The 22,917-nt window shown below is 41.4% G+C and overlaps 1 protein-coding gene across 4 annotated transcripts in view; it reads right to left on the bottom strand.

The window, feature by feature from the left end:
- The window catches only part of LOC129815643 (vitamin D3 receptor B-like), a 92,335-nt gene extending 72,266 nt beyond the window's left edge, over positions 1 to 20,069 (bottom strand). For 2 of the 4 annotated variants that reach the window (XM_055869628.1, XM_055869629.1), the window contains exons 1-2: positions 19,840 to 20,069; positions 19,168 to 19,247 (exon numbers count right to left, since the gene is read on the bottom strand). In XM_055869628.1, coding sequence (XP_055725603.1) covers positions 19,168 to 19,247; positions 19,840 to 19,850 — 91 coding nt within the window. In that variant the 5' untranslated portion in view covers positions 19,851 to 20,069. Of the gene's footprint in view, positions 1 to 19,167; positions 19,248 to 19,493 lie in introns of all 4 variants that reach the window. The other 2 variants (XM_055869630.1, XM_055869631.1) reach the window with 2 other exon arrangements.
- Between the last annotated feature and the right edge of the window lie 2,848 nt (positions 20,070 to 22,917).

Below are 22,917 nucleotides of genomic sequence, written 5' to 3'. Positions count from 1 at the left end.
TCAGACACAGAGGGAACTGGAGAGAGATCATTCACAGAGGGAACTGGAGAGAGATCAGACACAGAGGGAACTGGAGAGAGATCAGATACAGAGGGAACTAGAGAGAGTTCAGACACAGAGAGAGCTAGAGAGACGTCAGATACAGAGTAGGACGGGGGGAGCTAGAGAGAGGTCAGATACAGAGAGAACTAGAGAGACGTCAGAAAGGGAGTAAGAACAAGGGATGGAACAAAAGATAGTCCGAATCACAGAGTGAGAGAGTGAAGGGCATAAAACAAATCCGATTTAGAAACAAAGAGAAAGACAGGTGTTGAAGGCAAACAGAGTGAAACAGAGATTGAGTCGGATAGATAGAGGGAAAAAAGATAGAGAAATTCCAAATCAAAGAGAGAAACGGAGAGGGAGCGGTGGTGACCTCCTTGTCTCAGGGACATTGTGTGTCACAAAGCCCCAGTGTCCCCAAAGCAGATACAGAGCAGAAGCTAGAGGCAGCTAGCTAGCTGTATCTGACGTCTCTCTAGTTCCCTCTGTGTCTGACCTCTCTCTAGCCTCCCTCTGTATCTGACCTTTCTCTAGCTCCCTCTGTATCTGACCTCTCTCTAGCTCCCTCTGTATCTGACCTCTCTCTAGCTCCCTCTGTATCTGACCTCTCTCTAGCTCCCTCTGTATCTGACCTCTCTCTAGCTCCCTCTGTATCTGACCTCTCTTTAGCTCCCTCTGTATCTGACCTCTCTCTAGCTCCCTCTGTATCTGACCTCTCTCTAGCTCCCTCTGTATCTGACCTCTCTCTAGCTCCCTCTGTATCTGACCTCTCTCTAGCTCCCTCTGTATCTGACCTCTCTCTAGCTCCCTCTGTATCTGACCTCTCTCTAGCTCCCTCTGTATCTGACCTCTCTCTAGCTCCCTCTGTATCTGACCTCTCTCTAGCTCCCTCTGTATCTGACCTCTCTCTAGCTCCCTCTGTATCTGACCTCTTCTTCTTGCAGTGTGTGTAATGTGTGTGTGATGTGATTTGTCTTGCAGTGTGTGTAATGTGTGTGTGATGTGTGTGTGATTTGTCTTTCAGTGTGTGTAATGTGTGATGTGATGGGACTTGTCTTGCAGTGTGTGTGATGTGTGTGTGATGTGATTTGTCTTGTGGTGTGTGTAATGTGTGTGTGATGTGTCTGTGATTTGTCTTTCAGTGTGTGTAATGTTTGTGTAATGTGTGTGTGATGTGATGGGACTTGTCTTGCAGTGTGTGTGATGTGTGTGTGATGTGATTTGTCTTGCAGTGTGTGTAATGTGTGTGTGATGTGATGGGACTTGTCTTGCAGTGTGTGTGATGTGTGTGTGTGATGGGACTGGTCTTGTGGTGTGTGTGATGTGTGTGTGATGTGATGGGACTAGTCTTGTGGTGTGTGTGATGTGTGTGTGATGTGATGGGACTGGTCTTGTGCTGTGTGTCTAATGTGTGCGATGTGAGTTGACGGAATGCGATGCAGACAGAGGCCTCTTTTCTTCCACACCCTGGCCAATCCGGCCATTGTGTACATTGACTGTACAGGAAGGACTGTACAGGAAGGAGCTGGCCGATCTAGGGCACACAGGGGCCATGAAATTTTGTCAGTCGGTTACTGTCATGCAAAATACTTCTGGTCTCACGGTAATTGACCATTAATTAACATAAACATGTTTATCATCTCCAGGCACAAGCTGCTGATACGGGCCTTTGGAACATCTACATTTTAAAAAGTCTAATAAATCTATTTAATATACACCTTCACAATAAATCCCTTATTTATTGTAGTCAGGTCTAAGAAACATTATGATATAAAGAAAAGGTATTTCAGAAGAACAGAATATGAGTTGGTCTACTGTATGTTATCTGGCTGTGCTCCTGTCATAGGCTGAAGGCTTGTTGATTTAGTGCCGTGCCATTATTTTATATTATATGATTTTATAGTAAGAAGATTAGAATTGAACTTGAATAAAGCTGAATAAAATAGAAAGGATATTTTTCCCATTCCGGAGTGAGTACGCATATGAGTCGCTATGTTGAGCATACGTGATCATTTGAAACAGCTCCTATATGCTAGATTTAGACTTATTTGGAAACTTTAGTTGTGAATGATAAAAACCTTAGAATGTCTTAGAAATCAAAACATATATGAGCTGCATGATGTGACTATAGGCGATTGATGATTTGAGAAAGTAGCAAAAAAAGCTTGGGATCTGTTCTTCCATCCTGTTCTCTCATCAAGTGATCATATTTTCACCCATCAGACTTTTTTTCAATTTAATCTTGTCTTTACTAATATGCCAAATTAGTTTTGATTTAGAATGGTCCATTATCAAATGGGAAGGAATATGTGCAGGGGGGAAAAGACATGGTGCTGTGCGCTTTCCAACCAAGCTACTTGGGTTTTATAGTGGAACATTTGTTTAATATGAGCAGCTGAGAAATAAATATTATACTTATTTCACTCCACACATCAACCACTTTTTGAGGAGCATGCTCTCATTGCGCAACAAGTGATATTACGCCCCAAATGTTGTATGCCATGGGTTCTCCAACCCTGGTCCTGCAAAACATTCCTTCTGAAATCTGTTCGGGAACATCGATACTTGACTATTTATATTTTTGACAACTTTTACTTCACTATATTCCGAAAGAAAATCATTTACTTCATACATTTTCCCTGACACCCAAAAGTAGTACAGGAAAATTGTCAATTTCACGCACTTATTGTCACAGCTGTTGAAAGATGAGGACCAAGGTATAGCGTGTTCCTTTATTTATTATAACATGTTCCTTTATTAAATGCAGTACAAAAACAATAAACACAACAAAACCAAACCGTGAAGCTCAAAGGCTATGCGCCCTAAACAAAGTCAACTTCCCACAAACACTGGTGGAAAAAAGAGTTACCTAAGTATGGTTCCCAATCAGAGACAACGATAGACAGCTGTCCCTGATTGAGAACCATACCCGGCCAAAACATAGAAAATCATAGAAAAACAAAACATAGAATGCCCACCCCAAATCACACCCTGACCAAACCAAAAAGAGACATAAGTCAGGGCGTAACACTTATCAAGAGAACTTCCCTGTTAATCTCTACTGCCTCTGATCTGCTTTGTTTGTAAATTATGTCTGAGTGTTGGGAATGTGCCCCGGCTATCCGTCAATCATTTTTACATTTTTTAAATAAAAGTTGCCGTCTTGTCACGCCCTGGCCTTAGTATTCTTTGTTTTCTTTATTATTTTAGTTAGGTCAGGGTGTGACATGGGGAATGTTTGTGTTTTGTTGGTTTTGGGTGATTCTATGGTAAAGGGGTTGTTGGGTGTAGTATATGGGTTTGTGTTGAGTACATGTGTCTAGCGTTGTCTATGTATGTTTAGTTGTCTAGGAGAGTCTATGGTTGCCTGAATGAGTTCCCAATTAGAGACAGCTGATTTCGGTTGTCTCTGATTGGGAGCCATATTTAGGGTAGCCATAGGCTTTCATTTGTTGTGAGTAGTTGTCTATGTTAAACGTTTGTAGCCTGTGTGTGCACATCGTTTATTTAGCTTCACGATCGTTTATTGTTTTGATTAGTTCGTAAGTGTGTTTGTTTCGTTTTTGCCTTCTTCGTCAATAAAAGGAGATGGCTTATTTTCCTAATGCTGCGTTTTGGTCCATCAATCCTCCACACGATCGTGACACGTCTGGTTTGCTTAATATAAGGAATTTTAAATGATTTCTACTTTTACTTTTGATATTTAAGTATATTTTAGCAATTACATTTACCTTTGATACTTAAGTATAGTTTAAACCAAATACTTTTCGACTTTTACTCAAGTTGCATTTTAATGGGTGACTTTCACCCTTACTTGAGTCATTATCTATTAAGGTATCTTTACTTTTACTCAAGTATGATATGTGGGTACTAATTCCACCACTATTTAACACCAAACAACAACTTTTTCCACCACTATTTAACACGAAACAACAACTGCTACTTGGGCGCCGATGACATGGACATAAATGAAGGCAGCCACCTGAAAGACACATTTCAGTTGAATGCATTGTTGTGCAACTGGCTGGGTTTTCCCTTTCCCTTCTGTAAATTTGACCACAACGTTCCATTTGGAGTGAGTGGTGAAAGCAACAAAATAAGACATACCCATCTGCAACATTCTGAACGCTTGAAGTCAGTTGAATACACCCCAGGCCCAGGTAGTCCATCTGGCAGCACCGACTGACTAGTCGACAGTAAAGAGCTTAGCTTGCGACAGAGTGACTCATCCTCTCCGCTTCTGATTTCTTCATTCAGATTACTGAAATAACATGCATGCGTCACAACCATAATGATGCATAATTATCTATGGCCAAGACTAAGGAATGGTATCCGGAAGCATATTATGAACTGTATCTGGATCAGTTGGATGTTTTCAAAGATGATCTGGGCTGGTATTGAAAAACAGTGACAGAGTAGAAGTGCTGATCTAGGATCAGGTCCTCCAGGTCCCTATAGCCTAATTTACTGAATTATGTTCTAAAATACTGATCCTAGATAAGCACTCTGCTCTGATACTTTGAGCTTTGGAGGACATGGGACTCACGGGACAGCTGAACCTAGACCAGCACTTAAACGCTGTTCATTAGCAGCAACTGGGATTGTGAGAACCAATAATTTATTACATTATGTAAGCCATATTACTATAGAGCCTAACTATCGTACTGAATTATTGAACAACACCAGGCAGTGGTGGTGTTTGTAGGCGAGAATTCTACTCTTGGAGGAAGTAAAGGGATTGTTCATTAAAAAAAAATGGAAATCTTTGATGTTTTCATACCTCAAGAAAAGGTCCAGGAACGTATGTTTGTTGCACAATCAGTTATGTAGGTTCTGCTACATGCATATCTCATTACAAAATGAAAGAGAAAGTTTGACACCATCTAATTAGATGAAATTAGATGAAATTAGGCCAACCTTTATAATTTCTTTAGTTTCCATGTCTCCTAATACAAATAGCAGGATCATATAGGCCTACACAACAGATGGCAATAACAGGTTAAGCGTTCAGCTACACCTAGGACCACTTTTGTAAACATCTGGCAAACTTTGACTAACGGATGAACTATCCCTTTAAAACTCATGCAATTCCTTTAAAATGGTCAACTAATAGGCTTTAGTCTAGGTGCTGGATTTATGCTAAAACTGAAAAGTAGTATATCAAACACCTGAAGACATTCAATGAAAATGGTAGAAGCACTCCCACAATTCCGACCAATTTAACACGGTCAATAAATCAGGAGTGCATGGTGGTTTGAATCTTGTACGGAGGTGTATACATTTCCAAACATTGTTGCTGTTCGCTGTATCTTCTAGCCATTGGCACTGTTGCAAGCTCCTATTGCAAAGAGGAGAGCGGTGTAGTTGTGGGCAGGCTCAAAACTGACCATGGCAGTGTTCCAACCCTCACAAAACACCTCATTTCCTTGTCTCTTTATTGTTACTGAGCATATAAAAATGGACAGGTAAAGGGAAACTAGCCATTGGTTTCACCTATCCAGTCGTTTCAGGCTTGTGGTCAAGCAATAAAGGAGACAAGGAAGCAAGGAAGGGGCACTCTGAATGACCGTATCCTGGGATTTCTTTATTCTGTATCTGCTAAAAATATTGGTTTCACTTATACAGCGCACAGGCTTTTAGCTTGGCCCCTTTCACACCCCTGCTGGCTTACCCCTAGAAGCCTTGAAACACATCACTTATTAGCAGTTCAGCACATCAGCATTTCTCCTAAACCTTTATCATCATAGTAGACATTGAACGCTTATGACCAAACTGGCTAAAACTCTGTTGTTAGCTGATGGTAGCTATAGCTACCCACATGCTAACCTGAGTGCTAATGTTACTAGCAGCAGTAATCGTAAATCCAGGTATAATGGCTAACACAAACATTGGCAACCATGATATCCTACAAGTTATATTGGCCAATGAAGATCAGGCAGTTCAACTAAAATAAAGACATACCTTGAAATAAACAATTACATTAATCAGATTTGTATTTGACCATTCATTTCTGCAAAAAGTGCAATGTTGATGGAGTTGTTGTAGCTTGCTAGCATGCTAGATCCGAGTTTGCCACTTCATTTTGCATGGACCGGTGCAATTAGATAGCTGGCTATCTTTGATTTTTATCATCAACTAGCAACATAACAAAACTTTTTGGGTACTTTAGTACCTACTTATCCAATTCACTCCATCACCAAAGCCACCAGCAGGCTGTTTCTTTCTTCATGTCAAAGCCACAATGTATTGTTGGTACTGTATATGAGTTTTTCATAAATGTCATTCAAAATGCGAAAATAGAAGTGTATAATTATTTTAAAAATGTTAAACTTTTGACATTTTTTAGATGGAATATACACTGCTCAAAAAAATAAACGGAACACTAAAATAACACATCCTAAATCTGAATGAATGAAATATTCTTATTAAATACTTTTTTCTTTACATAGTTGAATGTGCTGACAACAAAATCACACACAAATTATCAATGGAAATCAAATTTATCAACCCATGGAGGTCTGGATTTGGAGTCACACTCAAAATTAAAGTGGAAAACCACACTACAGGCTGATCCAACTTTGATGTAATGTCCTTAAAACAAGTCAAAATGAGGCTCAGTAGTGTGTGTGGCCTCAATGTGCCTGTATGACCTCCCTACAACGCCTGGGCATGCTCCTGATGAGGTGGCGGATGGTCTCCTGAGGGATCTCCTCCCAGACCTGGACTAAAGCATCCACCAACTCCTGGACAGTCTGTGGTGCAACGTGGCATTGGTGGATGGAGCGAGACATGATGTCCCAGATGTGCTCAATTGGATTCAGGTCTGGGGAACGGGCGGGCCAGTCCATAGCATCAATGCCTTCCTCTTGCAGGAACTGCTGACACACTCCAGCCACATGAGGTCTAGCATTGTCTTGCATTAGTAGGAACCCAGGGCCAACCGCACCAGGATATGGTCTCACAAGGGGTCTGAGGATCTCATCTCGGTACCTAATGGCAGTCAGGCTACCTCTGGCGAGCACATGGAGGGCTGTGCGGCCCCCCAAAGAAATGCCACCCCACGACTGACCCACCGCCAAACCGGTCATGCTGGAGGATGTTGCAGGCAGCAGAACGTTCTCCACGGCGTCTCCAGACTGTCACGTCTGTCACATGTGCTCATGTGCTCAGTGTGAACCTGCTTTCATCTGTGAAGAGCACAGGGCGCCAGTGGCGAATTTGCCAATCTTGGTGTTCTCTGGCAAATGCCAAACGTCCTGCACGGTGTTGGGCTGTAAGCACAACCCCCACCTGTGGACGTCGGGCCCTCATACCACCCTCATGGAGTCTGTTTCTGACCGTTTGAGCAGACACATGCACATTTGTGGCCTGATGGAGGTCATTTTGCAGGGCTCTGGCAGTGCACCTCCTTGCACAAAGGCGGAGGTAGCGGTCCTGCTGCCTGGTTGTTGCCCTCCTACGGCCTCCTCCACGTCTCCTGATGTACTGGCCTGTCTCCTGGTAGCGCCTCCATGCTCTGGACACTACGCTGACAGACACAGCAAACCTTCTTGCCACAGCTCGCATTGATGTGCCATCCTGGATGAGCTGCACTACCTGAGCCACTTGTGTGGGTTGTAGACTCCGTCTCATGCTACCACTAGAGTGAACGCACCGCCAGCATTCAAAAGTGACCAAAACATCAGCCAGGAAGCATAGGAACTGAGAAGTGGTCTGTGGTCACCACCTGCAGAACCACTCCTTTATTGGGGGCGTCTTGCTAATTGCCTCTAATTTCCACCTGTTGTCTATTCCATTTGCACAACAGCATGTGAAATGTATTGTCAATCAGTGTTGCTTCCTAAGTGGACAGTTTGATTTCACAGAAGTGTGATTGACTTGGAGTTACATTGTGTTGTTTAAGTGTTCCCTTTATTTTTTTGAGCAGTGTAATTTGTGAAATATATATTGTGCACCCTTTCCTTTAACTAAAGAAGAAGGGGAAGAGGTAGAAGGATGCAGAGAGGATTTTCTAAAAGTGATCATTTGCCTTAACTGCTCACAGACAAGCAGGAAAGAGAAGGAACAAAAAACTTCACGGCATCATGTCTCAAGAATGTCAGCAATGAGCTTACGGACCACATCCCGACACACAAAAGTCAGAGCCGGAATCACGTCCAGACCTATAACAGAGCTGGAAAAATGAGAGGGGCCGGAATGCTGGTGGAGTGAGAGAGAAGGGGTCATTCTACGAAACGACGGAGCCCAATGAGCGGCTGGATCCCTATCACATCACATGACGCAATACCAAAAATGGCTCAGAAATGGCTCCCGACTGCCAAGATATTCCCAAAAGGAAAGAGAGAGAGCGAGAGACAGAGTAAGAGAGATGTGTTTTACTGCATACTCTGGCTGGGTCACTACAAGTACAGAACAAACATAAAACAAATCAGACCTGGAATGACCCTCTCCATGGAAAGAGAGAGGGGAGAGAGAGGGATAGAGAGAGAGACAGAGAGAGAGAGAGAGAGAGAGAAATAAGCAACTTTACAAGGCGAAGAGATGTGGGGGGAGGGGGAGGAACGGCGAGAAAGAAAGCGAGTCAGAAACAGAAGCAAACAGAGAGAAAATAAGAAAGGAATACATAAAAACAGTGATAGAAGTGTCAGAAAGAGGGAGAGGATGCAGTAAAGAAACCCTAAAAAGACAGTGATCGACTGATGGGGGAAAAGAGAGAAAAAAGAACAATAGAAAGAGAAACTGGAACAACAGAATAGGCCTGGATAGACACCAGCGATTCAGATTCAGAAAACTTGAATGTCCTCAAATGTCCGCAATTCATCTTGCAGCAGTCATAAAACATATAACATTGAAAAATGTAAAATAAATAGCAAAGGATATTTACAAAAAAATAGAAAGGGTAAGTGCAATTTCATAGTACAAGTGCTAAGTGCAATTAGTCCAACATTTGTTAAATTGCATAATTGCAATCGGAATAAAAGAGTACTTGGTGATTCCCCTCTCCCTCTCGCCTTCATTTCCCTCTGTCATACAACCTCCCGTGTCATATTTTGCCGTTTTAAAAGCTAATTTCCTGCAATTCTACACATTATTCCAACGAGCGAGAAAATCATTTGCTGCCATTGTTCAGGCCTATGGTTCACGCTCATGCTCCTCGCTCACCCAATGAATTACTACTAGCTAGTGATAGTGATGCACAAGCTAGGCCTACTTGAAACATCACCATCTACTGGTAGAATTTACCCGCCAGATTCAGAAGGTAAAAAAAACCATAATAAAAAAATGCTTGAAAAGCCTATTAGATTTCACCACAACTAAACAGAAATTATGTTTTTTATTTTATTTAGTTTTTGAAGATAATAGTTTTTCAAATGTTTTTCTTCATTATTTTAATTTATTTTACTAGAATGTTTAAGCCCCCCCAAAAATGATTTGTTTCAGTTTACATTTACTATAATAACCTTGGTCTCCACACACACACAACCCTCTCCAGGCCACAGCGCGAAGCGAGAGAGGCAGGGGCGGCCTGTCCTTTTGCTGGGTCCCTCGCTGGACTCTGGAGAGGGGAAAGACGAAGAGGCCCGCTTGGACACACACACACAGCCCTGTCTCTCCAGAGCTTGGGAGCGATTAAGTGCTATCGCTCTCTCGCAAACACACACACTAGCACACACACACTCTGAACTAGCAAGGAGATGACCGGACAGACAACAGACATGTGGTTGATGTGGGTGTGTAAGCACTTAGCTCTGGTCCCAGTTACATAACCAAAACCCAAAAAGTACAAACCTCGGCAACGTGTACTATGCCTCAATCACCTGCAGGTAATGATGTCGTAACACCTTCTTTGTATCATCATTATGGCCGCATACTAAAGCATTCTATTTCCACTAACTCATACTATTTACAATGTAACTAACTCACTCATTCTAACTCATACAGGGACCAAACCAAGTGGGTTTCTCCTTTTTCTCAACCCACTGGTGGGCCCTGCATACAACAAGTTTCCAAGAAGTCGCATTATTCTACATGACTAACCCGGATATACTTACACACAAGTATGCTTTACCTGTGACGTGTCGAGTGTTCGAACCATCAACCACTGGACATTTCAATGTGTGCCCAACACTAATAGGTGGAACTTAACGCGTCATTACTCCCAACAACAACTTAACACGTGCACTATATACAGCATACGGCATACACCCACACAAAAGCCCAGCTTTCTGTGTCAAATAAAGGGTAGCTCTATAGGAGGCCTAAACTGTTACATATGGGAGAGGAGGAAGCAACCAATTACAGTGGTCATGGGGGGGTGGGTTGGATCACTGTACTGCTGTCGCAGGGTGGACAGAAAGCTAATAGACTGTACCAACACGACTGCTCGACCCTCGTACACAACCTGCCATTGTTGTGGCTGTGACTGGCTGGAACGTGAGCCTGCATTACAATGCCCTCGGCTACTGTTCTAGGTTCAGCTCTGGTTGTCCAGCTTTTTGGCCTACGACCCCATTTTGACATCTGGAAATTATGCAATTAACAACCAATGTGTACTTTTTTATTTGGGGCTAGCGCAGTCAATTGAAAAACATTCTAACAGTATTTCCGATTGTCTTCTCGACTCACCATCACATACTTTTAATGTGGGGCTACGACAGTCAATTACAAATGAGTCTGACATAATGTATCTTATCTCACCACCACTAATGAGATGGGTGTGCTGAGATGGGTGTGCTGAGATGGGTGTGCTGAGATGGGTATGCTTGATGCATGTCACGTCGGAGCTTCTAAAAGTCAAGGGGCGTGTGTGGTCAACAGTGCGCACTTCATCTCTGCAGTCACATCCAACCTGGTTCGATATTTGGTTTTAATGCAGACGAGAGCACTGATGGTGCTTTCAAAACAACTGGGTACTCTGAAAAATACGAGATCAAATCATGACATCAGTGGTCTTCAGGTCAGAAAGTCAGAAAGTCAGGGCTCCAGAAAGAGGCCAGAGTTCCCGAGTTGGAATTCAGTTGGATGACCGTTCAAAAAATGATTTTTCCCAGTCTTAGTCTGTTTTTTTCAGAGTTCCCAGTTGTCTTGAACGTGGCATTAATGATTAGAGGGAGATGCCAGGGTATATTCCCTTTGAGTCAGGAACCAAAACTCCGTAGTGACACGTGAATGCGTTCGGTCACATGACAGCTCGACCAGCTGTTTGATTTCACTTGCCGGCATGTTCAATTGAGCCAGGATCACAGTCAAATGGATTGGGAAGTAGTTCCCAAAGTAGGGTTGGGCGGTAACCAGACGTTCATATCCTCATACCATCCTTCTCTCACTCCGAGATTTACGGTATTACCGGCTTAGTACACAAGGGGCTCCAAAACTCTCCGAAAAAAATCCCATTGGCAGGCTACTACAAGAATGCTAACAAAATGTGCACAAGTAAATGGGGAATTTCCATGGAGGCTGCTAGCTAAATATGTTAACGAGCATAGACGAAAATAAACAAATTGCAAAGACAGGCAATCCAGCTATACATTATAGATAGATTTTACATATATAGGTAGGAGCTACCAAATGTCATTTTTGGTGAGTGTGAATGAGATACATTGTGAAAATTAACAAAGTTTTGAGGCAAGCTTGTCTGAAGGAAGAACAGTACTGGGTACACATTGTTTCTGTTTGGAGTCTGGGAGTCGCTAGAACAAAGGGCCTGCCTGCTCTGCTCGGAGAAGATAGGGGAGGAGCATATGGGCCCAGAACTGAGAGGAGAAAACACAAGGAAATCAAGCTGCAGTGGCAGCTGTACAGATAACTCATCCAAAGGTCTTTGACCTCTCAAACACGGCAGCAAGCTAAAACAATATGATGCGCCGTGATCTTATTCCTTCACCCACTTACTTACAGTACCAGTCAAAAGTTTGGACACACCTGCTCATTCAAGGGTTTCTCTTTATTTTGACTATTTTCTACGTGGTAGAATAATAGTGAAGACATCAAAAAATATGAAATAACACATATGGAATCATGTAGTAACCAAAAATGTGTTAAACATATCAAAATATATTTTCTATTTGCGATTCTTCAAAGTAGCCACCCTTTGCCTTAACCTGTCTGGCTCTGGCGTTCCGCTAGCAGAACTCCTCCCACATTCCACTGAAAAGGCAGAGCGCGAAATTCAAAATATATTTTTTAGAAATATTTAACTTTCACACATTAACAAGTCCAATACAGCAAATGAAAGATACACATCTCGGGAATCCAGTCAACATGTCCGATTTTTAAAATGTTTTACAGCCAAAACACCACATATATTTATGTTAGCTCACCACCAAATACAAAAAAGGACAGACATTTTTCACAGCACAGGTAGCATGCACAAAGCCAACATAACTAGCCAAGAACCAACCAAACTAACCAAGAAACAACTTCATCAGATGACAGTCTTATAACATGTTATACAATAAATCTATGTTTTGTTCCAAAAATGTGCATATTTGAGGTATAAATCAGTTTTACATTGCAGCTACAATCACAGCTACCGTCAGAAATAGAACCGAAGCAGCCAGAGTAATTACAGACACCAACGTCAAATACCTAAATACTCATCATAAAACATTTCTGAAAAATCGATGGTGTACAGCAAATTAAAGACAAACATCTTGTGAATCCAGCCAATATTTCAGATTTTTTAAGTGTTTTACAGCGAAAACACAATATAGTGTAACGACCCTGGGTTTATAAGCGATGAAATCGACTCTGCCACTTGAGCATGCTTTTGCGGCACAGTTGATAGCGCGCCGGACTTCGGGCTAGAAGGTCGAGGGTTCGAGACCTGCTCCCTGCTGTTTCATTACACTGGTGTCGGAAGTGATCGGACCTCGCATCCACGACAGTGCGCGTGCTTGGCCGGTGAGCGCGTTCCTGTAAGACGTAAAGTCGCAAGCTAGCGCGAGGACGCGCTCTTTGAAAGGAGGGAGTAGTGTAACGACCCTGGGTTTATAAGCGCGGAAATCGACTCTGCCGCTTGAGCATGCTTTTGCGGCACAGTTGATAGCGCGCCGGACTTCGGGCTAGAAGGTCGAGGGTTCGAGACCTGCTCCCTGCCTGTTTCATTACAATAGCATTATATTAGCTTACTACAATAGCCTACCACACTACCGCATTCATTCATCAAGGCACGTTAGCGATAGCAATAGGCACGTTAGCGAATAAACAAGATATATAATTTTTGACTAACCTTGATAAGCTTCATCAGATGACAGTCCTATAACATCAGGTTATACATACACTTATGTTTTGTTCGAAAATGTGCATATTTAGAGCTGAAATCAGTGGTTATACATTGTGCTAACGTAGCATCTTTTTCCCACAACGTCCGGATATTTTTCTGACACTTTTTCTGACACACATATTCTAACCAAATAACTATTCATAAACATAACTAAAAAATACATGTTGTATAGGAAATGATAGATACACTAGTTCTTAGAAACTAGAGAGTGTTTTCTATCCAATAGTAATAATAATATGCATATTGTACGAGCAAGAATTGAGTACGAGGCCGTTTAAATTGGGCACGATTTTCCCCCAAAGTGAAAACAGCGCCCTATGTCCTCAACAGGTTAATGACAGTTTTGCACACTCTTGGCATTCTCTCAACCAGCTTCATGCGGTAGTCACCTGGAATGCATTTCAATTAACAGGTTGTTAAAAGTTAATTTGTGGAATTTATTTCCCTCTTAATGTGTTTGAGACAATCAGTTGTGTTGTGATATGGGATAAGGTGACAGAAGATAGCCCTATTTGGTAAAAGTCCATATTATGGCAAGAACAGCTCAAAAATGCAAAGAGAAAGGACAGTCCATCATTACTTTGTCCGTTTCTTCAATGCCACGCCCTGACTTTAGTTATATTTGGTTTCTTTATTATTTGGTTAGGTCAGGGTGTGACAAGGGTGGTTTGTTTAGTTTTTGTATTGTCTATGGGTTTTTGTCTTGTCTAGGGTTTTTGTTGTCTAGAGGTAATTAGGTTGATGGTGGCCTGGATGGGTTCCCAATCAGAGACAGCTGTTTATTGTTGTCTCTGATTGGGGAGCCTATTTAGGTTGCCATTTTTCCAAGTTGGTTTTGTGGGTAGTTGTCCTTGTTAGTTTCCTGGATGCACTACGTTGGCTTCACGTGTCAGTTTGATATTTATTGTTTTTGTTGGCGACATCGGTAAATAAATAAATATGTACGCTCAAAACGCTGCGCCTTGGTCCACTCCTTTAAACGGTCGTGACATTCAAGTGCAGTCGCAAAAACCATCAAGCGCTATGATGAAACCGGCTCTCATGAGGACCGCCACAGGAAACAAAGACCCAGAGTTACCTCTGCTGCAGAGGATAAGTTCATTAGTTACCAGCCTCAGAAATTGCAGCTCAAATAAATGCTTCACAGAGCTCAAGTAACAGACACATCTCAAAATGAACTGTTCAGAGTTTTTGCCGAGGAGATCTTAGTTTGGTGTAGTATTTCTCAATGAAAAATTGTGAATGGAAATGACTTGTCTCTCATTGAATGACAACAAAGTCTTTATTGAAAAATCCATACTATTGACCAGTCACCAACAAAAGGGCATAGACTTTAGCTAGTGACTTAGACTTGCCTCAAGAAAAAATGTGTGCCTGAAGAGCCCAAAAAATCCTTACCAAAGTACATAACGAACAAAAACATCACAAAATGTCTACATTATATATGCAAACTCTTCCGAACTGTTTTGACTGGGAATCAACCGGATGCCTTTACACTTATCCACTCAGTCAGATCTGAAAAAACTGAAGACGTGGGACCTAGGGGAAGGGAATAGGCCAAAGAGCTGTTTTTGTTCATCCTGCTTTCTTTCGATCGTATCATGTTTATCCAAGATCTCCCATTCTCTAGACTAGGTCTGCATGTATCATACATTGATCCTACAGGCCTCCAAACACTTGACGACTTGACTTCTCTACTTCCCTCATCACCTCTTTGGCAGAGGAAATGTGATTGAGCGAGGGAGTGAGGGAGTGTGTTGGGGAGAAATGTGGTTGAGCGAGGGAGTGAGGGAGTGTGTTGGGGAGAAATGTGGTTGAGCGAGGGAGTGAGGGAGTGTGTTGGGGAGAAATGTGGTTGAGCGAGGGAGTGTGTTGGGGAGAAATGTGGTTGAGCGAGGGAGTGAGGGAGTGTGTTGGGGAGAAATATGGTTGAGCGAGGGAGTGAGGGAATGTGTTGGGGAGAAATGTGGTTGAGCGAGGGAGTGAGGGAGTGTGTTGGGGAGAAATGTGGCATCCCGACTAGGTTCAGATAATCTTATTACACGGTCTTGTACATAGCAACCAGGAACTGCACGTTCTACAACAACAGTGGCGGTTCCAAGTTTTGCTGTGTGCCACCGACTTAATTAGGGGCGTGCCGCAGTGTATGGTGCATCTTGTCAGTACGTTATCATACGCTTATAAATGCTCTCGAGGGCATTATGAGGTGATAGTGATGGCAGCCGATGGCACTGGCAGTAGAACCATTACATTATGGCAATTTCCACCTCCAAAATGGGTTACATAGGATAGGATAAAACGTTATTGTCCCCGAGGGAGAAACTGTCTTGGACACAGATTACTGCTGTATAAAACATAAACACTATTCAAAACAAAAATATATATTTAAAGTGAGAGGTAGGCATTGGTCGAAAAAGAAAGGAAATTCGCGTGCACCACAATAACTACTCCACCCATGCTCTACCAAGGTTTTCCAGCACACAGCTTTGACCTACTACAGCAGCTATGTTGGTCTATTGTACTTCAAACTATGTGTAGGCAGGCTGCTTAGGATTCAAACTCTGGGTGTGCCGACATGGCCATACTCGTATTCGGAATCGTATCCGCAAGTTGACAGTTGATAGTCGGATCGGATGATACATAAGTGTTCTAATATGCCTAATTAGATGCTGGCAAAATTACTCACCGCACATTCTCACTGCAAAAAACCTGCAGATCGGCCATTCCGATTAATCGGTCGACCTCTAATTTCGACCACGTAGAACCTCACACATGATTGACGCAAAGACAGTACAGTATGGTTTAGAAACGCCGTGACTGACATGAGAAAGATGCTTGCTGGCACCCGAATACAAACAATACTCGGCTCATAAACAGATCCACAAAATTGCCCATATCCGTTACTTGTTTTGTCCGACTAATCAGCACACTCATAATTCAAACCTTTTCAAACAGCCTAATTCATTCAAAGTGTCTATAACATGCCACTCTGTACATCCCACACTTGACATATACATAACGCAAGCCTATATTGCATGTTACACCCTGACTAGACCAGCCACGTCGTGTGCGCGATCATTGCAAAATAAATGTAAACATACATGTTATTCCATCATTTCATCCAAACTGCTCACGGGCGTCTGCATAGCCAGGCGCTAAAATAAAACATTTTACTTATATTTGAGACGCTAGACGTGCTGCAAGTCCTGCCTCTCCCATTTACTCATTGGTTTTCAGGAGAATACAAACCCACCTGGGTGAGAGCTTATTCATAGAAAATGAACTAGAAACTAACTAGAAACTTACTTACTAGGTTTCCCCTTTAACTGTGGATTCATTGTCAGAGTAGAGACTCGAGGTCAAAATTCTACAAAGATCCAACACCCAAAAGGTCCATTCATGACACACAGGTTAAGGTAAAATAACAACCCAACGTTCACCTCCCAGGACAAATTAGTTAGCAACAGCAAGCTAGCCAAATGTCCATGAATGTTTAATGTGCGTTTCAACCTGTCCCCAAATGAACATAGTTGGTTCACATTTGCTTCAATCAACATGCACACGATACCGCACGTGCCGGCCCGGTTTGGTCAAGGTGTTACCCGTCATACACATCATAGAGATGTATCTCTAGGGGGTAACATAGAACTTTAGCCAGCAGTAGGCCTATCCCTTGAATTGATGATGCTGATGTCATATTGTGCATCATCAAGAAAACAAGGGGGCCACACTTTACATTACAGTGCTCTTAGGACTCGCTGTAATTACTAACAGTAAGTGTACACAGAGTACAGGGTAAATGCTATTGTCATGACTTATTGTTACAATGTACTCGTACTGTTCGTAGGATTAAGGTATGGGGTTGGGGTAGGGCTAAGGTTTAGATTAGGTATACTGTTGTAATACAGTAGAACAATGAGTAGGCCTGATGCTCTTTACTGTACTTACAGAAATATTTACACAGGAATAAGAACATGGTTATTTAAAGTGTTAATAAACGAGGATATTCTAATCTGGTTGAAGAGGTTTATTGGTCTAAACCTTTTCAATCTTCTAGGCCTGAGTAAAGATCTTTCAGAGTCAGCATGAGAGAAATAACATATCAAAATCAGAGAGCTCAAGCACAAAAACGGTACCCTGATATCGCTTCACTAATCTTAATAGCTCGGTGGAAATATAAATTCACATTTTCGTTGGATTCATTAGTGCCAACGAAAGTGTGCTACCTACAATAACATGACCTGTTGGGTCAGTTGACTCAATTCCCTTAGAGAGAGGCAGTATTTTGAATTCTCATCATTTCAAATAGTGAATACTTATACGGCATCACTCGTCAACACATTTGGCTACAAAGGCTGCGTAGAAGGAAAACAAACGACACTACCCACTTCTAAATGGAAACCGGGGCCATGTTCAGTAGGAGCAAATGGGACAAAACGTTTTGAAACAGAAAAGGTGCTGCATGTGAACGTGTCCAATAAGAGCAATGATTTGTTTTCAGTTTGAAATCGTTTTCCGACATTGTGTCTTACTATGACTAAAAACACAACTATGACAGAAAAAAACAAATGTGAGGTAAGGTTACTTACACGTCATCTATTTCCAGGATAGTTTTAGGCATATGGTGATACATTTGACAAGAAAAACAAATATAAGCCCTTACTGTTTTTATTTACACATCAGTGGCAGTCAGTGCTGTTTAATGTTTGGGAGGAAAACATTTTTGTTTTATCAGCATGGCCTTATTTCTATTAAAGCATTTGAATGACTGTCATTCATATTCCATTCACCCAGCTCAATGTAGCATCAATAGGTTTAGGCTACTACATGATACTCAAATGTTCCCTATACCCATCATGAGGTTGCTACAACCTAGCCTACGAATGGAAGTTTATAAGGTAGAAACAAATCGAGAGACAAATTGGATTAATCAAGGTGACAGATAGTGACACATTCAATATTGCTTTGAACACTCTTGCCTGCATCTAGCTGATCTAGGATGTCCAAACAGTTGCAAACGAGAGTTTCTAGTGGACAAATTCAGGTAGGTTTACCCGTTTCCTTCCATTTTGCAATTGTCATCTCAGTCTCCAGACTTGAACCCCATTGAAAACCTGTGGTTTGAATTGAAGAGGGCAGTCCATAAGCGCAGACAAATGATATCAAGGATCTGGAAATATTCTGTATGGAGGAATGGTCTAAGATCCCTCCCAAAATATTCTCCAATCTCATAAAACATTTTAGAAAAAGGCTCAATGTTGTTATCCTCGCTAGCGGATGGTGGAAACAGGGGATCCAATCATTTTGACCCCTACCTTCTTAGGGTTTTTTTGTATTAATTGTTAAACAACACCTATTTTTCAGCACAATTGTATTAGTATAAAATAATATAATTGTTTTCGCTTTTGGAGCATACAATATAGCTCAGTATTTGTATTATTTATTTTATACAGTATTTTTTGATCATCTCTATCGAGGGATTGAGGATTTGATTTAACCTACGTATTGAACCCATTAAGAACATGGTTGACGTTAAATCAGGAAAAAAAAGTTGCCCGTGTGAGACACGAGAGGCCCATTTTGAAGGTCTAGTAACAGAAGCCTAAAATGTAACTCATGTTATGTCAAATAGTAGTAGTCTGGCATATTTGGGGCAAGGGTGTCTGCAATACACTCCAGCTTTTAAATTAAAAAGAGCTTATCTAGCTAAATTTTTTCAAAGCTATGACAGATAATAAATATTTCGGGAATGTCGAGCTGAGCTTAATTGCATGAATGGATATATGTATTGCATGAATATATATGAATGCATGGATTTAAATCAGATCAAAGTACCTTACCTGAGATTTTGGCATGCCCTTGTTTGTAGATGGCGGATAAAGACTTGACAACTCTCTTAACCATTAATATATCTCTAATCCTGAAAAAGTAGAAATTGGCTTAATCAATTCAGACTTTGTTTCAGACAGTTTGGTTACTTGAATAATACAATTTGTATCTCTGTAAAGAAAATGTAAGACAATTATTTGAGCAACAAGCGTGCAATGGTTGGATTGTAAAGATTATTTTGGTACACTGACATCCTTGTAACACTGCGTTCATTTTGAGCTCGAGCAGCAGAATAGTTTTAGCTTTCACATTCCTTCTCTGCATGCGAGTTTCATACCTGTGTACAACTTTTCCCAAGACCAAGTTGCCCTTAATAATCCGTTTTTCGTCGTCAATATCTAGAGAAAAAAATCCTCTCCATGTTGAATTGCAGTAAATATGTTCGATACTGTGTAATAACTGCGTATTACAAAGACCCGTATGTGATCGACTCGAAATGTCAAAACTATCACGCCCAAACGAAGGCTCTAAATGCTGGCTCGAGAGCTGATACTGGTCGTTAGCGTGTAGCTGGCTGGTTAACCCTAATTGCGCAATCAAGTTTAGGCGATGTATGAATTGTATTCAGACAAAACGCGACTGCTATGAACGAAAACGCCTAATAATAAAGGTTAGGTATTTACCTTTTTGTCATGCTCTACAAACGGCGAATTCTATAGAATAACTGTGAAATCCACTGTCTTGCCAGACCCTAAATAAATGGCCATTACTTTTGTTATGCCCCGCCCCTGGACGTCCACAGTATATAATATGTTCCGTAAAACTCTCCAATAGCCAATCAAAGGTGCAATCTGCGTTAATCCCGTGTTTTGGTTGGTGGCATTTTACACCAGCCCTGCTATGCTTGGTCGAGCCAAATGTTCGTAACGTGTGCGAGCAAGTCCCCTTCCCCCAAACCCAGGGGTGTGTCATGACGTCAGAGGTAACGAAGAGGTAAACAACTTTGACCGCGTGAGCTTTTAAGCAACATTGTTTCACCGCAAGCACTGATCTGCTACAGTGCTACTATAACATTGTAACAATATGATAATATATGCATTGAAAAGAAAACGATATGATTATCTGCCACAAATATGTGCTATGCACTATTATTTGTTATGTGGCCACATGTTTTGTGAGGTGGCAGCATTGTAATAAAGTATTGCGTTACATGCTAGGAATTGAACATAGTAGTGATCATTACATTGTCTCTGTGTATGTATTATTATTTTAATCTTACTCAGCATTGTGCGTATGCAGAAGCGTGTGCGCATGAGAGCAAGACACCGATCATTACATTGTCTCTGTGTATGTATTATTATTTTAATCTTACTCAGCATTGTGCGTATGCAGAAGCGTGTGCGCATGAGAGCAAGAGGGGTGTGTCTGCAGTGTGCTGCGGATGTCGTGTCAGCTGCCTAAAGTAGCAGAAACATGCTTTGATGCCAAGATTGTTATGTAAATGGTTAAAACTATAGTTTACCTTGATATTTTCTCCCTCTCCTTTCGGACAGACCAGGATACCCACGGAAGGAGGGTAAGGACTCAAATACGACGTTACATCCTGCAATTTATATTTCTAGGTGGTTTCAGTTCGGTTCACTTGCATCGTCATGATTGATTATAGAGTTTATTGATTTATTGTGTCAGTGACATACACGTAGTGTGTGTGACAGGATTGGGGGGGGGGGGGGGGGATTGAAAGTCTAGGGTGTGTCGACTGTGTAAACACAGCAAATGCGACATAAAGAAAGGAGAGGGGCCCCATCGGCCCATACATACCCTTCGAATCTAAACTCCCTAGTCCCTACAAAGTCAACGGAATTAAAGGCAGGGCACGGAATAGGTGCTACTAGAAGGTATGATTTGTTAAGGAATAGGGGGCTACATATTTAAGGAATGTTGGGAATTGTGTCTTTCAATTAAATGTTATTACATTTAAATGCCAGGTCAATGTAACAATACAGTAATACATTGAAGCTTTCATAGCCTAATCAAACTGGTTAATATTTTTTATTCTGGGGTCTATTTTGATGACATATTCACCTAATCAAATAAGATAGTGTCTTCATATTGTGTGTTTATTAATGCACCATGTACTCCAAAGAGGACCAAATGCAGCGATATCTTCTTTCAAATCTACTTGTGCCATATTGTGTTTCTCCAACACCCATCAAGTATATTGCAGCCTCATCACCTTCCCACTTATCTCAGGAACGATCCAACCATCAGCACAAGGTCCGTGCTATCCTAGGGACATTACTACTCCATTGAAGTTGAAATGTAAAATGATTAAGGTTAAGGTTAGGTATGGGTTTTGGTTAAGGTAAAGGTAAAGGGTTAAGGTTTGGGTAAGGGTTTAAGGGCAGGCACGTCCCAAGGACCCCAGATAGTATTGATCCTCAGCACAATGCTGGGGGCTATATGTCCCCCCTGCTGCTTCGGGCACCACTGATTGAAGGTTCCACTTGCATCTGGAACCTGGGCCATTTTCTGCAACATAACAAATTCCATTAGATTCCACATTCTCAGCCTGACATCTGTGTGGTTTAAAGTGAAGGGACATCACGTCAATTCAAATCATAAAATGGAATCACTTCATCCATAGATATAATTGATCGTATGTGACGTGCAACGCCAACCTACTAGGCCTATAAGTACATGTTTAGAATGATCTATTAATTCATTATTTTTAATCTCATCCTAAACTTTAGAAATACTGGATCTGGATTTGAGTGAGTATGTTAATACATTAGGGTTTATCTAATAACTATGAGTGTTGAAGTTTAGAAGCCTTGGAAAGTGTGTAGTGGAGAGTTGATCCTTGTCCTGGGGCTTGGGTTGCCTTCAAACTGGCACCAGCTCAGGATCAAGCTTTTCTGTTAATGGGGATTTATTTGTCTCCATGCCACCTCAGTCAGACATATTTTCTGGCACAGCCATTTTGTGTCCTCAAATACCCAGTAGCCAGGTTGGCCGTTAAGCAGGTTGGCAGGGAGTAACCTAACGTGGCATGGAGTGACGAAATAAGCTCTAGCTTGCCAGAGTTTAATGGGTGGGGCTAATGCTGGGACACGTGTGAAAGGAAATATAAATCGAGTCTGTTTCTGGAAATCCCTTCCAGATCACTTCAAACTTCTACGAGAGTTAGATACATTTTTCACAGAAAGTGGGAACAAAACTGGTTTTAAAGAATGGTAAGCATATGTGCCACTGTGAACCATTTGATAACATGCTGTTTTCTTTTCTTCTTTTGCCACAAATGTGTGGAATAATCTGCAAAATTCACTGCAATTAGATGTGCTGGTGCCACTTAGGCAGTTTAAATTATTGATTGTGTATGTAGTTGAATGTGATGATTTTTTTTTTTTTATTGTGATCAATTTTATTGTTTTATACACGTGTATGTTTTAATATTATGTTTTTATTGTCATGTGTACAGTGCTCTCTTGAAAAAAAGATTTGAATCTCAATGTGACTCCCTGTTTAAATAAAGGTTAAATAAAAATATTTTAAATCCCATCTAGGGTACCATCAATTTATTTTCAAAGTAATTTTAATGTAGGGTCTGACTGGGAATTACTACAAAAGCATTATGGTGTTATGCATCTTGTTTCCATGTGTCAGCGTTTTAATTGTATCTGTCCCTATTCAAATAAATTAGTATGAAAATATATAGCTCTGTATGTTGAGTCATTATCTCTAGGTTTATCAATCATACA

Source organism: Salvelinus fontinalis, chromosome 18, assembly GCF_029448725.1.
Source record: "Salvelinus fontinalis isolate EN_2023a chromosome 18, ASM2944872v1, whole genome shotgun sequence".
In the NCBI taxonomy this organism is placed as follows: domain Eukaryota; kingdom Metazoa; phylum Chordata; class Actinopteri; order Salmoniformes; family Salmonidae; genus Salvelinus; species Salvelinus fontinalis.
This window is presented reverse-complemented; position numbering and strand designations above follow the sequence as displayed.